Here is a 17,643-nt window from a genome sequence, read left to right as displayed (position 1 = left end):
CATTGGTCTCTGTAGACCCCCAATGCCTGACATGGTAATAGAAATAATACAGATCAGCCAGCATCCCTTTCTCTTGCCAAAATCATCCTCTATGATGTATCCTCCAAAAGCTTCAGGGTTCATGAAGGAAATTTAGAGGTAAATGATTAGATTATGAGAGCTGTAACCTAATTGGTCCATCAGACCTTGGACTGACTGACTGACTGGGTACTAACTGTATCATGATGGGGTATGGCTAGAGAAGGTGGGTCATTGGAGGTGGACTCTGGGAGGGTGCATCTTCTCTGTGACCCTTCCTTTCTCTGCTTCCTGGCCACCATGAGTGGAGTAGCACTTCTCTGCCATGCTCTTCCGCCATGATGTTCTGCCTCATCTTGGGCTCAGAGCAATGAAGTCAGTCAACCATGAACTGAACCTCTGAAACCATGAGCCAAAATAAACTTTTCCTCCTCCACATTGTTCTTATCAGGTGTTTTGGTCACAATGATGAGAAGCTGAATAACACATCTCACTTATCATAATCGGCAAGTAGAATAGGTCAAGGTTAGTCATATGCAGCAATGCTAGGAATAGCAACTAATCTTTACAAACAGTATGTGCCAAGCACTTTCCTAACAATCAATCATTTGTTCACTTAATTTCCCTAATACTATTACAACATAGGCACTGTGTAAGCCCTATTTTACTGATAAGGGAGCTCAGAAAGTTGGAGCTCAGCTAAGTTTTGATACAGACAGGCCTTGAAATAAAGAAGTCAGATCCCAAGTCCAAGTTATTCCAGCACTGAAATTCTGCTACTCCACTGGCTTTGTGTTCTTTGGCCTCATTATGCAATGATGTAAAATGCACAGATGCTTTCCAGTGTGTTGATGCCAGAAGGATCTTTGTTCTTTATTCTGGTCATTTCAGTAGTTTCCCTTAGTTGTCAGCCTATTACAGCTGCTAAAATATAAAGTCCTAATTATTTTCTCCATTATGCCTAGTGAGAACAATCCAACATGGAATTAGCATCTTCCTCCAAGGATTTATAGCCATTTAGCATTGTGTTGCCTTTTATTCTGTCCACATAGTGCAGATAATGAGCTACTTCTGAGAAGTAAGATAGCCTGAGCATTTCATAATACAGTGAATATGATTGAAGTCATTAACCTATTACACTGGTTTGGTTACCAAAAAGAAGGCTTGCTTATCTGTGATATCCAAAATAAAGAGGTAGGGAGAGGTGAGAAATCTTCCTCTTCTATTGGTTTAGCAAAGCAAGTAACTCAAACTTTCACCAAAAATCACTTAAAAATTTACATAGATTGGATAATTGTTTATCTTCTTTTCCCCCCTCCCCATGAGGAATAAAGCTGAAACAACTATCATTACTTGCTCCAGAAAATAAATATAGGGTTTTTTCATTGTACTTTGTGATCTTCTTCAATAGGGTGGAGGTCGAAGGTACCTTTCAGCCACAAATAATGGCTCCACATTTACAGCTTCCCCTCCAGGACAAGTACTGATGCTAAAGTCAGCATCAAGAGTCTCAAAGGGAGAATGTTTGCACAAGCTTGAAATGAAAGTTTACAGGTTATTTGAATAAGTTTTTCTTGGATTACATGAATTGCGATTCCTTAATTCAACAGAAACACCTGTGCAGAGTGACTTGTAGTGGCCTTCAAAGTCTCTGGAAGCTTTAGAGGCCACTCTAAGAAACTGCTCACTCCATTGTGGCCTCTGCACCTCCAATGAAAAATGTTGCACCTGTTTCTAATTAAATTGAGGACTGACCTAATCTGATAATAATGATCATTTTTCTCTAGTCCAGAGCTCTGTTAAAACTCTACAATATGGCTGTGTAATTCTAAAATAGAATAAAATTCCCAAATCCCCATGCCCCAAATTACAAACAATAGTGCATATAGCACTATTTTACTTGAACTTGGGAGTTCAAAGTGAAACAAAAATGACCTTCAGTGTTTAAGGATTTTTAAACAGTTGCATAATAAGATAAACTTCAAGAAAAAAAAAAAACATGAAAGAGGTGATCGTATTATGTTACACCTAATGAAAAAATATCATATTCTATGGGAACAGCTACAGGTTAACTGGAAATAGCACTGATCTCTACTGTGGAGTCTTGTTTAAAACCAAGAGAGCCAGATTCATCAACTTCTTCATGATAACTATGATTTCTATCTAGATATCAAATGAATGGCTGTTCAAAGTTCCTTTCAGGAGTCTTAGAAATTTAAGCTCTCCATTCTTTTCCTTACATCAACATTTTCCATAGAAGATTTTGCATCTACCTGGACAGAGACTAAATTGTTGCATACTCTGGAGAGGTGACTGAGAAAATGGACTTTGAGGTAACTCGAGCCCTGAAACTCATTAACAAATTACTTACTGCCCAAAACCTCAGTTTCCTCAATTATACAATGAAGGCATTATTTGCTATTATTCATAATAGCAAAATTTTAAACATCCACTAGGAAACACTTTGCTTATAATAAAATAAAACAAAACAAAATAAAATGAAGAACTAGGTTCTTCTCATGTTTGCAGAATTCTGGTGACTGAGGGTCCACATGTAATGATATCAGGAATATGCATATTCTACCACTGAAACTGCTGTGTGTAGCAATGCTATACATTCACAGACATTTTTACAGCCTATGAACAGCATATTTCCATGGATTTCGATGCTTCTCCTTTTTGCCATTTCAGTGACAATACAATACTTATTCTTCAGCCTGCAATAGGAGATTCATGTCTTTCTTTTTTTGTTGTTGTTAAAATAACGCAATTGTCATTTATTTTTTATTTTTTTAATTTTTTGTTTTAATTAGTTACACATGACAGTACAATGACCTAGACATATCATACATTTGAATCAGATGGGATATAATTTCTCATTTTTCTGAGTGTACAGGTTCAGAATCACATTGGTCATGCAGTCACGTATATACCCACAGCAATAATGATGTCTATTTTATTCTATTGTCCTTTCTTTCCCCCCTTCCCCTTCCCTCCCCTCCCATCACTTCTCTCTACCCAATCTAAGATGACCCTATCCTTTTTTTTTCTCACATCATCATACATGTATTTTGTATAACCATGAGGATCATGTCTTTCTTAGGAGTACTTCCTACCTGCTTGAAAATCCCTGGAGTCTCTGATTATTCTTTTGTCCTTCAGAGGTACCCTTTACACTTTTGGGCTTGGTGCCAACTTTCAACACTACAAATGCTAAGTATTTCTTTAACCATGAACAAATGGTAGGAGGAAGGATAAAGAAGAGCGGTAACCCACAGGGAGGACATCAGACATATACATCAAAGAGAACCCAATAGGTCACAGGACTGGGGGTAACAGAAAACTTTATCAAACCAGACAAGCACCTGGGAAATGGGAATAGTGTGCCAAACCACTCCTGTCATAGTTAATTATCACTCCTTAAGGGAATTAGCATCTCAAGACCACCTCACACCCATCCCTCTGGACCAGGCAGTCTCTACCCTTGGGACTAGGTCAATACAATCTTAACAAAAAAGTTGCTGAGGGCTAAACAACAGGGTAGTAACCACTTGGGGAGATGAGCAACTAAGGTGAGAACAAGGGACCCAAAATTCTTAAAAACCCTGACTCTGTAAGAACCATGTCCTCCTCCCCCACAAGGTGGCCTACACAATGTCTGTCCTGAAAGTCTCTACTCTCACTCTATCTAATAAACTTCCACTTGTTATTCTGTGAGATTTGTCTAACTTTCTTCCTAAAAAAAATCACAAGAACTGGTGCCTATGGACTTCAAGGGCCACTTCAGCTGTGCAAGTGGGTCACCTCTGTGACAAAAACACAATCAAAGCAAACTTTCTTCTGAAGTCAAAGGACATTAGGACAATGAGGGACCCATCTAGATGATAGGAAAGGATATTCACTGATGACTGGAGCATGAGTCCGTAATATTTAGGAAGAAGGAAGGTGGCCAGATTTGCTTTTCCTCTTTTAAGTGTTTTTAAACAAATATCCAGCTAAATGTTGAACCAAAAAAAGCCCGAGGTTATTTCCTAGAATCATAGGTACATACTGTCTCTGTTTCCAAGGTCTGAGGGATGGTGTGCTTCTGATCCTAGTACTGTTGATTCGGATTTGAACTATTTGCTGCTGATGTCAGCCAGGCAATGACAAGTCTAAGTAACAGAGTAACATCACAGGCAGCAGCAGCTGCAGAAGCAAGAAAAACAAGAACAAACCCTGGCTTGGAAGTTGGAAGTTTGAGGTTAAGCTCTGCTCTATTGGTATCTCTATATGGAGGGACACTTGCTATACTCTCCAAATCTCCCTTTAAACCAGAAGATGAACTTGAAGATGTTTGAAATAACCTCCAAATACCTTTATTTTTAATTTAAATAATTCTCTCTTATGGAAAAAATATGGGAAAGAAAGGTGTTTTAAAAATGAACAACATCTTTTTGAAAAAAGAATGTATTTTGTAACACTCCATTTTATGAGTCTTTTCCCACACAGGGACAGGCAGAGAGATTTCGTTTTGTTTTCTTTTGTTTTTCTTCTGTTTGAAGGCTGGGAAAACTGAAGAGAGTTGTTTGTCACACTCTGGCCAGAAGGAACTGATATTATTAATAAAATCTCTTTTGTTCTGCCTGACAAAATATATGCACTGAATAGATCTATGAAAATGAATTAAGCCAATTAGGAAATCCAAGTTAAAAATTGATATATTAATGTTTAATAGACTGCATTTCAGCATGGGGTGGCTACTTAGTTATCCCTGTGGTAAAACTTTTGGAGAAGAGAAAGGATGAAATATAATAAAACCCTGCTTGTCTAAGTCCATTACTGGCTGACATTATCCTTTGCCATTTTCCCAATGACAGAACAGACGTAGCAGGAGGTGGCTGAATTGCCTTCTGCTTTCTGCTGGATCTTTCTTTAAGAATGTGAAACTTTAATTAGAAGTGACAAGTTTCTGATCCAGTGTTATCTACGGGAGGCATGCATGTGAAGTCAAGGTCTCCCTCCTCCTCACATAAAAACAAATGGCTATTTTCACAGGGGTCAGCTATGATAGAGAGCAAGAAAGCCATTCCTTCCAGAACTGTACTAGTGAAGTCAGCAACAGTGCAGCTCCAGAGCATTTTTAACAAATTGCAACAGCACAACCGAAAGATGAAAAACTGTGCTGCAAATAGCTTTGCCTCTCATTAAAACATTAAGTGCATGTTAAGTAATAGTCCTACATTTTACAGCAATGACCACAAGCACATTTCACCCTACATGAAAACCATAAACCACATCCTATATTGGATGAAGTAATTTAACCTAAGTATGTCCTATAATGGTTAAAGAATGAAATTGAGGAGGGTTTTATTGACAAGGCAACCATATACATCATAAACTGTTTTAAAAAATAAGAACACAAAATGGTATGAAGAGTATTCTTTTTTTTTGTTTTTGTTTTTGTTTGGGGTTTTTATGGATGGGAGTGGGTACCAGAGATTGAACTCAGGGGCACTCAACCACTGAGCCACATCCCCAGTCCAATTTTGTATTTTATTATTAGAGACAGGGTCTTACTGAGTTGCTTAGTGTCTCCCTGTTGCTGAGGCTGGATTTGAACTCGCACTCCTCCTATCTCAGCCTCCTGAACTGCTGGGATTACAGGCATGCACCAATGCGCCTCGTAGAGGATTCATTTTTGTTTAAAAAATCACATACATGCTTTTTTAGAAGAAAACTATATGAAAGTGTATAGAAAAGGAACAAGTAACAGTTACCTCTGAGTGGCAGGATTAGGGGACTTTTTTTTTCATAATTTAATCACATTTTCTAAATTTTCAAGGAGAAATAAATGTCATTTCATAATTGGATAGGTGTTTCCTTTGTGTTTTATTTTTGAGAAGTTTTTAATGTGACAAATATTTATGATGAAAAGTTAATTACTTGTCATAAATAATAATGTCCAATTTGGTTGTAGATTCTGATTTTATTAAAATATCCACTATTGTGTTTACAAAAGGATGTTACTTATTGATAATTCAGGTTGACTGCTCTTTTATATAAATGAATGTAATTATATTGCTTTTATTTTTAATGAACTAAAAATTTTTCAAGAAGATAAATGCCATGGCCAGAGTACTAAAAAAATGTTAAATACTGCTATGTGCATAATTAAATGGAAGTTCTAAAAAGATATTTGCCTTGTATTAGCAAAATCACATAGTTATAGGTTTTAGGAGGTAGAATAAACATTTATAAATCATTTAAGTAAATAATTAGATGAATTACTAATTTTCAGACTAGTGTATTAGACTCTAATTCCCTGAATAATATAATTATTCATTAGTTTTGAAATCTTATATATGATATATTTACTTTTAACATGTGTATATTATAAATAAATAACAATCTGAATTACACACATATATAATGGTCAACACTATATTAAACTGGTTTCTACCTGCTATACTTTAGCCAGGTTTATGGATAAAAATTATGTATTTTGGGGGTGGAGTTGTGACTCAGTGGTAGAGCTCTTGCCTAGCATGCATGAGGCACTGGGCTTGATCCTCAGCACCACATAAAAATAAATAATTAAATAAAATAGAGTTCTCTGTCCATCTACAACTAAAAATATTTTTTAAAAATTCTGTATTTTCTGTTATTGTTTACCTGATTGGGTCAATATTATTTTGGAATAGAAGCTACTTCAATCTCTTTGGACTATCTGGTATATAATTAGCTATGAATTCTTATGCCTACTCAATTAAAAAGTCTTTCATTGACAGTTCTGCAGCTTGGTTACTGCCACAGAAACATTCTTCTTCTACCTGGCCATATCTCTTGATTAAAATCTCTAAAGAGTATAGTAAAATATAAGAGTATTTTATTTTATTATCAAAGTGGAGTCATTGGGCTTTAGCTGCAGCTAGGAAGGGTGCGTGTTTATTTATGGTCTGAATATTCATTTCCTTCTGATTCATGAGTTGACCCTAATCAGAAAGTGAGGGTACGAGGAGGTGAGGCCTTTAGAGGTGGTTAGACCCTGAGGGCACGGCTATCATCAATGCCATCAAGTTCCTTATAAAAGTGTCTCCACTGGGTGAGGACACAGCTGCCTGACTCTCCCTAGGTGAGGACACAAGAGAGGGTGTCCTCAGGAGCCCGGAACATGGCCTCCTCAAACATAACCTCAGATGCTACCGTACCTTCTTTCTGCACTTATAGACTCCATAACTGTGACTTTTCTGAAGTTATAAGGCACCCTTTTATGGCATTTTGCCACAACAGCCAGAAAGGAATAAGATGGTGGGATTATATTCAAAGATTTCACTATTTTTCAGCCACAAACTACAATTTTCTGATAGGGGGGAAAAACATTGTTTATAACTATTTACCATAGCCCTTTAAATAAAGTTGAGAAAAATGGAGGAGTGATAAGACATGAAGAGAAGGAAAGGAAAGGTTTGGTTTAAAAAGAATCATGCAATGCTTGAGTAAATGAAAGCTACTGACCACGAGCTTCAAATGGGCCACAGGACAGCTTTTAAAGACTGTCACAGTTGCTCAGGTCTTAAACCAGGAACCTACTGCTTACTGCTGAGCTCAAGCAACCACATGCAATGGCTGGAGATCCCTGGCTCCAGTACATCTGTGTCCTCAACACACCTGACAGTCCTCCAAGTTCTCTTCACTAGCTCCTTCTAATTCTAGACGAGGCAGGCATTGTGTCCTGGTTCTAGACAAAAGACCTCCTGTCTTCCTTCACAAAATAATGAAAAAAATAACGGGTAAAACTAAAATTTTCTACCCATCTCTCCATTCACTGATTCAGTAATATCAAGTAACATTAAACACTCACTATCCACCTGTTAGTGTGCTACTTCATAAAGCATTTCATTTTCTATTCTGATGTTTTGGTGCATTCTTTTACATTCATGGATCCTTGATACAAAAATGATGAGTTATAACAAAATTTATATCACCAAATTCGCCCCTGGAGAATCAAATCAAGGTTCAGCAAGAAGTGAGAGACCAAAGACGGAATTAAAGCCCAAGCTCTATTAAACAGTGCTCGGTTCAGAAACTGGTTGATGTGCACAGGTGTGTCCACTTATCCACCCCTGTAGTATTAGGACTCTGTTCCCTGAGTCTGAAATTATTATCAACCTGATGAACAATGGGAAAACGGAAAGGAAGCTGCACATCTAAGCTTTTGGAGAAGGGGAAACGAACAGAGATCTAATCAGGATCAGAAAATAGCCTATAACAGGAAGATCTAATATATTTTTCCTATTTCTAAGTCTCAGTCCTCAGTTTGAACTTCCAACAGCCGTGGTACCTTGATGAGGGCTTGCTGCAGAGAAGTTAGTGTGCTATGCTCAAAACCCATGCTAACCAAACACAATGCATCACCATGAGTAGACTTGGCACTCTTGCTGGATGCAGTCAGAAGCAATGGGCATGCTCTTGTGGGAGAATTTCACAAGGAAGTTAGCCAAGTATTAGCTGGAGAGCTTTGACCTTGCTGTTTGGATGGTAGCTTAGCCTGGCCATCTGTGGTCATGGATGCCACCCACTGAGCCACACATACACTGAAATGAGATGGCCTTTCTGTAAATACAGCTCCTCCTGTTCTTAGATGATTCTCCACCTCCAAAAGGTCAGAAAGAACATTACTTGACTACAGATCTCTTAAATTATGAGTCCTGTTTCCTAGATAACAGAACTAAAGGACTATTGACATCTGAAGCATAACTGTCTCCTTTTCCAAATTTTGTTATGAACTTTTTCAGACATACAGACAAGTAGAAAGAATGACACAATGAACACCTACATAGCCATCACTGAATTCAACAAGCATTACATTTTGCCATATGGCTTTCTCTCTCTTTACTGTGTTTTAATGCCTGAACATTTCACCAAAGAAAAACCTATGAAAGAAGCTCACTCAGATCCTGTGAATGAGTGTCTGTCCCTCCTCCTTCCAGCCTTCCCAAGTCTCAAGGTGTGGGGAGTTTATACTCTTAGCTTATGCCTTGAACTTACCTGGCATTCAGCTCGAAGGCCTTGTTATTCCTTGTTCATCGTCTTGGTATTTAAAGCTCTACCTATCTCAGCCTCCCTGTCCAGGTCTGGATGACTCCCTTGCAGTTTGCTTTAGTCAGGCTGATGAACTCACCAACATCAAGTTCTTCACAATGTTCTTACCAGTGCCCTAGGAATCTACACACCCGGAATCATCTTTTAGTAAACTTGAACTGAAGACATAAACACTTCAACTCAAGACGTAAAAATGCACTTGTTATTTTGGATCTTATTTGATTAATCAAGAATAAAGTCTGTATCTATAGAGCCAATGGAAAAAAAAGAGCTTTTCTTAACTTCTTTTTAATTTTCTGCCAGGTATGTTCAGGTGATTCCTACTATTTATTTCCATCTTACCATCATGTGAAGAATAGGACAGAGCGATGAAGAGTAATACCTCTGCATTCAGCATTCAGATGGCTATGACCCCAAGCATAGTGGCAGTGTAATCTTATACATGACATCATTTCTTCATGTAATATGGAGAAACTAGTACCATCTACTTTGTAGACCTAAAGTTAACATTAAATGAGATAATGCATGCATAGTTCTCACAGAGTGATGAGTATTTGTTAAATCCTTCATTGAGGACTACCCTCTGATATTGATGTTTTAAGTGTTTTTTCAATACAGCCATTATTGAATACTGACACAAGATAAATTTTCTGTTAGACTGTTAGCAATAAAAAAATGACAAAATTGTGGGTGGATGAGCAGGAGGAGGATCTGAGCATCTGCGAATCAACCCTGTCAGTGGACATTTTTAGTTGAAATAAAATGTTCTACTATTTATCCATAAAAAATGAAATGGTACATTCATAATGTTTTAAAAATTAATTTTCTGAATTAACAATACAATTGAGAAAACAATCACAATTTGTGAGGATGCTCTGTGCATGTCAAATGCTTTCAGGAATCTGCATGTTTGATCTAGCAGCCCTTTTTGGGAAGTGGGGATGGGAGAATGACAATTTCCTACCATCAAATGTTCAAAGCACAGAAATGGTATCCATTTGGTCTTAATGGTACAAATGAATAATGGAGTAGTCCCTTTTTTTGTTTTTGGTATGACTAGTGACAATGCAAAGAAGTCAATACATCATCTGTACTGGTATTCCTTGTCTCTCAAATCTGAAGGTATTCTAATTGCCGATTTTCCTGTACACTCAACTACATATGTACACATTCACAAATTCATTTCCAATATTCACTGAGTTGCTGTTTACATGTAGGTGCTTTGTCAGTACTGGATTTGTTATTCATATTGTTGTTATTATTATTATTATTATTATTATTATTGATATTGGGGATTGAGTCCAGGGGCACTTAACCACTGAGCCACATCCCCTGCCGCTCCCTTTTTTAAAAAAATATTTATTTATTTATTCTTTGTTGTAGTTGGACACAATACCTTTGTTTTTTAAATTTATTTATTTTTATGTGGTGCTAAGGATCAAACCCAGGGAGTCGGTCGCACTAGGTGAGCACTCTACAGCTGAGCCACTACCCCAGTCCCTCCCACAGTTCTTTTTAAATATTTTATTTAGAGATGGTTTCCTACTGAGTTGCTTAGTGCCTCACTATGTTGCTGAGGCTGGCTTTGAACTCATGATCCTCCTGCCTCAGGCTCCCAAGCTGCTTGGAACACAGGTTATATGCGCCCACAGCCAGTATCAGTACTGGATTTAAAAAGAAAATACAACAGATCTCTATCCTACAGGTGAGTATTGAGGGGAAAGAGTAAGAGCTCAGGATGATTTCTGCATGAATTCTTTGAAGATGAGATGATTTGATGGGAAAAGTATATCCATCACCGAGTCCGATGCATGGCCACTGCTTGCCATTAGCAGTCCTCCCTCCCACTGTTCCCTGACCAATGGCCAGCTTATTATTTCTGTCTCTCCTCTGCCTTCTTCCAGATCCCTACTTCTCTCTATGCTTAACTTTTAAGAAGTGGGAGCTACAACCTTTCCATGTTTTCCATGGTCCACACGGCCGCTCATTCATTAAGGTCTTTGTGATTGCCTGTGTTACGTGGTTGACTTCAAGATATATGTTTAGCAAAATGTATCTGCTGAACACAATTATTTCCATTAGTGATTTTTAAAGTCACCACTGTGGTGGAATTTTTTCAGACAATGTTCAGTGTATTTTCTCTCTGTTTTTCTTCCTTCCTAAAGAAGCATGTACGTGAGCAGTGTGGGTGTCTAATCCATTATTTTGCCTCCAGGGCTCCCTCTATGTCCTTCCTTTTTTTTTTTTTCTCCCTCGCTTGACAGCTAAATGCCTCTCTCTACAACCACGATAAACAGAATCTGAATCTCAGGGTCTATAGTCACACATGAGTCAAGCAGAAAATAAAAATGAGATAAAACAGGTAAGAAAAATATTGAAGTAGAGGTATCCCTGTGTAGCACTGGGCTCTGGTTTTGAAACTGGAACAGAGTTCAAATTCCATCTCCAATGATTTTTATTTTTTTTGTGTGTGTGTTCTTGGGCAAGTTTCAACATCTTCTGTTTGTTCATTTGAATGTAAACTCATAACAGTTCCTAATATGTGGGGCTATTATAAGGATTAATACAGTAGCTCCCCCTTATCCTTGGGAGGGATGTTTTCCAAGATCTCCAGTGGATGCCTAACGCCATGGAGCGGGGGTATCAAACCCTATGTATACTATGCTTTTTCCTATGCATAAACACCCATGGTACAGTTTTATTTATAAAGCAAAGCATAGTAAGAGATTAATAACAGTGCCTGATAATAAAATAGAACAATTATAACCACGCAGTACTTGAGTTTATGCAAATGGAATGTGCTCTCTTTTATATTTTCTTATTGCACTCACCTTCTTATGCGATGATGTGAGGTGATGCAAAGCCAGCCAGAGGAGATGCAGAGAAGTGACCGGCAAGGGCATTGTGATGCAGCATTAGGTGACCATGGACCTTCTGACGCTGTGTCAGGAGGAGGATCATCTGCTGCGGGTGATCTCGGATCACAGAGCCATGACAATATTGATGGGTGGATGTCAGGATGAGGTAATGTCAGTGGTTAGTGATCTTTGGTAGCTGATTGCAGAAAAAATTTTGGAAGAACATCATAACCAGAAGTTACTGGTCTTCCTTTTGAACTCATCAACGCATTGCTGCTGCGGAGGTTGTAATCCTTCAGTGATCACATGGGTAACTTTAATGCTGTGTTCCATCTGAGGATCACATTCCATAGTACCTTAATGTCTGCATAATTAGAAATCCTTCAGCAAATTTTAGGAATGCCCACACTGCTGGTTCTGCTTCAGGTTTTTCTTCTTCATCTTATTCTGTCTCTATGGGAGACTCATTGAGTTCTTAAAATTCCTCATCTGTTAACACTTCTTGATGGCCTTCCATATGTTGTTCCACTTTTTCACCAAGTGTGTTGGCAAATCCTTCTCCACCTACTTGCCTTGTCCTGGAAATGATTTTCTTAACTTTTCCATCATTCCCTGGGAAGACTTTACCATAATTTATTACCTCACTCTTTAAGTTACTCGCAAGGATATTGACAATGTCTTGTTTCAACTCATCATTGGAATTTTTGATGGATATTATTTCATCAGCAATAGTGAATTATTACCATTGCTGTATTATATCCAGATTAAGGTCTATATCATCTGCTGACCTAATGCAATCAAATTCCAGGTGGATATATGTGGCCTTGACAAACTGAACAATGCTCTGGACAAGGATCTAAAGCAATGAGATTATATTTGGGGGTAAACATAGAATGTGGGCATTTTGATTTACATAGTAAGCAGATTCGAGATGGCCAGGGACACTGTCTACTATTAATAGGACTTCAGATTCCAACTTTCCCTCTTCCAAGTATTTTCTCACTTCTGAGATGAAGCACTAGAAGAACTTTTTCATAAACAGGATGGCTGTTGCCCACTCTCTCTGATTATGTTGCCAGAACATGGGCAGAAAACTCATTTTTGTTTCAAGTGCATGTGTATTCTCTACTCTGCATCCTATGCCTGACTTTCTCACATGCCCTATTGCCTCACAGTACCTGAGTTGACAACCTGCCCTTCCATACTTCACGCCCTCTTTTCCTTTGTTTTTTTTTTCTTTGAATGTGGGTTCTATTGCATATCTTAGTTCAAAAGAGCTCAGTTTCACTGAATTTGAAGATGTACTTTGGATGCGATTCTTTGTCCTTAATCAGCTTCTTCAATTCTGCCAGAAATGTGACAGCAGCTTCTGCATCAGCAGATGCAGCCTTCCCAGTAAATTTTATATTTTTTCAGTTTAAACCTATTTCTGAATTGGTGTGACCATCCTTTTCTTGCAGTAAATGGTTTGGTGTCAATGGTTTCTAGGGATCCTGTGTCAAAGTCTTCTTAGGCTCAGTTCTTTTTAGCAGAAGATACTATTGTCAATGGGAACACATTTTCTTGACATGTCTTCCACCCACAACTTTAATGCTTTTTCCATCTTAACTAAGCACTTATCACTTACTGTGGCTATAACTTTTACATTTTGAGGTGGGAGAGCAAACTAGCACAGAAATATTTTTCCTTCTTCACAATTTTATACTTAAAAGATACATTCCTTATTATGGATCTTAGCAAATTAAGTGTATGATGTTTTTTCATTCCTTGTAACTCAAAAACATTCACCTTTTCACTTAAAGGGAGCATTTTACAACTTCTCTTCGGCACATGTGAACTGCCAAAGTGGCATATGTGAACTGGCAATTTAGGACCATATTAAGAAAAATAAGGGTTATTTGAATGCAAGCACTGCAATACTTTGATAGGACATGATTACCAAGACAGTTACTAAGTGACTAATAGTTGGGTAGTATATACTGCAAGGAAACACTGAACAAAAAGATGATTCACATCCCAGGTGAGAGAGAGCCAGATGGCAACTAAGATTTTATCATGTAACTCAGAATAGTGCAAATTTAAACATGTAGTTTATTTCTGGAATTTTTATATATTTTCAGACCACACAGTTGAAATGGGAGAAAGTCAAACTGTAGATAAGGGGGAGACTACTGTATGATAATGCATGGGAAACACTTAGCTCAACACTTAACTCTAGTGTTCAATCAATGGATAATACTATTATTATTACTATTATCACCATTCCATAAAATAGAATAGATCAGAGGTTACTTAAAATGTTAAAATTTGTAATATCTTCCACTATAATACATCCTTGATGAATGTTATTTTATTAGCAACAGTGACTTATTCCCACCACTGCACTATGTCCAGACTAAGATCTGTATCAATTGTCGATCAAATGCAATCAAAGGCCAGGTGAGTAGATGTGAACTCTAATGAAAAGAAATTCTTTGCATTGTATTATTCTCAGAAATGTGTGTGTGTGTGTGTGTGTGTGTGTGTGTGTGTGTGTATTTTCTTCATTTTCCCCGGGAAGTCATATATTCCTTTTAATACAAAATAAAATTTTAAAAGTAGAAACTGCCTAATTTAAAATGATCCTCATCCACATAGCATAGCATCACAATTCTTTTCTGACAGGGAGGTACCTTTAAGAGTATGAATATCCTATTAATAAGCATAAGACAACTACTTTGTTTATTTTCAGGTCAGAATGCTCCTTGGAGGGTGCGAGGGCACACTAAGCCTTCCTGTCATCAGAGGACCATGACCCAGTTCAGGCAGCTCAGGAGCAATTTACAAAACAGAGCATCTGCCACATTCAAACACAAACATTCAGCATCCATGATTTTTTTTTCCATTCTTAAGAAACCTTGCATCTCTGTTATTTTGATATTGTTTATCCCTATTCCTTAAAGAAAGCAGCTTTAGGATCAGCAGCTGATTTTGGAAGATAATTCAGAAAAAAAAAAAAAACAACTTAGTCTTAGCTGGCGCTAAGTCCCTTTGTAAACATGCTATCCTAAGCTCTCAGATATTTACTGGATAGGAGGTTTAACTTTTTATCAGCAAAATTGCAGGCAGAGTAAAGAAAACATCACATTACTCTTCTGTTACAAAAATCAATAATTATTTTGTTCAGGAAAAGTTAAATATTAAAATGGATACTACAGACCTGAGGCCATAAAGCACTGTGCCATCTGGATGCAGGCGGATCATGCGGTTTTTGACAGTCACTCCATGAACAAATGACTTCTTATCGTTCAGGAAGTAGGTATCAGGCACCCAGAGCTGATCTGCCACTCTGTTGTCCAAAGTCAAGTTTAAAGGTATTACATTATAGGACAGCCTCTTATCTCTCCAGGCTTGCTGAAAGTACATTGTCAAGGTATAATCCTGTGGATATGAGAAGAAAAGTTTTTATTTGTTACCAAAACAGACTCGTTGCATAGACAAGCACCTCATTGTTACTGAGAAAAAAATACATATGGCCAAACACCATAAACTACCCCTAGATAAGTACACAAATATATTTTATTAAATGCATTCTTCCTAGACAACCACTATGTGCCATACATGCACTTTGGTAGGGGCTTTAAATACAGGAGGAGGGAAGAGAATATATCCATAGGAAGTTTATAATATATTTCCCAGGAGGAAAGATACTAAGACATAAATACTTGATAATTAATTTGCATTTTTGAAAGTGTAGTATACAGGACTATTGTAGGAGGGTCATGATATATTTTTTTAAAAATAGCCATGTACTTGTTTTCTTGTCTTCTAAAAGAATTAATGAGCATATCAGACCTAAGGTTTCATATATTCATTCATTCAACAAATGTGTTATTTGTAAGTATGATGTGACAGGTATCATGGAGGAAATGGGGTAAAAGTGTTTTTATTTTTTTTTTAAAAGGTTAAATGCAGGTTCTCAGGGAAGTTTTAAATAAAGCATAGAAAAATGATAAAATAATGTCAAATAATGATCCATTCTACTATGCAAAGAAAGGAGAACATGAGATACTTCACTGGGATTGTAAATAAAAAGCTCTTTAACGAGTTGGCATGTTGAGACCAGATAATGAGCCCAATCCACTGGCTCTCAGAAGAATATCCCAAGCACTGGAGAGTCTGCAAAGGACCCGAGGAAACATGGGATTGGAATATGTAAAGAAAAGAACAGAGACCTGCTGTTTAGAGCCCAGTGATGCAGAGTGGTAATGGACCAGTGAAGAGAAACAGCCTCATGAAGTTCACACTTCAGTACAGAATGCAAATTTAAAATAATAGTTTGGAAAGTAATTAATTTATTACTGTAGCAACTGCAAGAGTTAAAAAGAGAGAGACTCCTAATCAGTCTACTCCATATGAGTTTCCCTGAAGAGGTGACATTTTCACCAAGTCTTAGCTGACTTCCTAGCTAACTGGACAACATTAACTCAGTCAATACAACATGAGAATTTAAATCCATGGATTATGGATCAACATGCAGGGGCTCCTCGTTTTTCAGAAAATGAAATGCTACAGAGGGAGCACTGACCTTGGAATTTCAACTTTATTATTTCTCTACTTTTTTCCTAGGGTGTACATTTATATCACTTCTTTCATATTTCTTTTAGAGTAACTATAAACAGGGCTTTTAATGCAAGCCTGGCCTAATCAGGATATTATAAAGGGAATTAAATGTACAACTCAAGTGAAATTTATAAACTACAAAAGCTATACATTATGAATGAATCACCTGCATATTTATTGTAAGATTTTTATCCACTAGAGGCCTATGGGTACAATGTAATTGCTTTCTCCCCTTCATCTGAACCACTAAGTGAAGGACCAAATGTTCATTTGAAAAAAGATAATTACAATTCTAGTCCAAAATCAATTCACTATGCCCTACTTGGGGGTTTCAAGAAAAAAGAAACTAGGATGATGTTTTAATCATCTCGAAACCCCAGGTGCAACACAATGCCTGGGGCACAAATAATGAATCAATGAGGGTCCCATAAGGCACACCGGTTGGACTTCTGCCCATAATTGGACAGTTCTGTGTGTAAGATGCTTTAATCTTCATGAAGTCCTCACTCCCCACACTTGGTTGAGATTTATAATCATAATTTAGTTACACCATTTGAAAACATAACTTATAAGATGATATGTATAAACATAGAATAGGTTTTTTAAAGCAAACTACAGTCCCTGTGAAAACAGTAAAATGTTTTCTGTGGTTTCAAAAATGTACATATTTGGAAGAAATTCATAAGTCCCTGTGCAACCTTTTAAATTTATGACCAAACTTCTATTCTAACAAAAGATAAATTAACATTCTAACAGCATATCAAATATCCCACGGTGGGCTTCTTTTCTGCAGCATGCTGTTTTAGTCCACAGTCTCTAGAAAAGCTTTATATATATATATATATATATATATATATATATATATATATATAAACTTGAAGATTCTCAAATTATGTAGCTAGAAAACAGAAAAAAAGGCAAGTTGTATTTTTTTCATGTGTGTACATTACAAATTACAAGGACATATATTAAAAATTCAATTAATACTTGGAGAGGATAAATTCGGGGATTTCAAATTCTTGCAGATAAAAATGGAAAATATGATTATTATTTTTATTGGAAGGTAAAGCTATTTATACCT

General features: G+C 37.1%; 1 protein-coding gene across 4 annotated transcripts in view; it reads right to left on the bottom strand.

The window, feature by feature from the left end:
* Nucleotides 1–17,643, bottom strand: part of GABRB2 (gamma-aminobutyric acid type A receptor subunit beta2) — a 244,314-nt gene that overhangs the window by 148,628 nt on the left and 78,043 nt on the right. For all 4 annotated transcript variants that reach the window (XM_081298705.1, XM_081298704.1, XM_081298706.1 and 1 more), the window contains exon 5: nt 15,160–15,380. In XM_081298705.1, coding sequence (XP_081154831.1) covers nt 15,160–15,380 — 221 coding nt within the window. The remainder of the gene's footprint in view (nt 1–15,159; nt 15,381–17,643) is intronic.

Source organism: Spermophilus citellus (assembly GCF_964194105.1).
Source record: "Spermophilus citellus genome assembly, chromosome: 1".
Classification (NCBI taxonomy): domain Eukaryota; kingdom Metazoa; phylum Chordata; class Mammalia; order Rodentia; family Sciuridae; genus Spermophilus; species Spermophilus citellus.
This window is presented reverse-complemented; position numbering and strand designations above follow the sequence as displayed.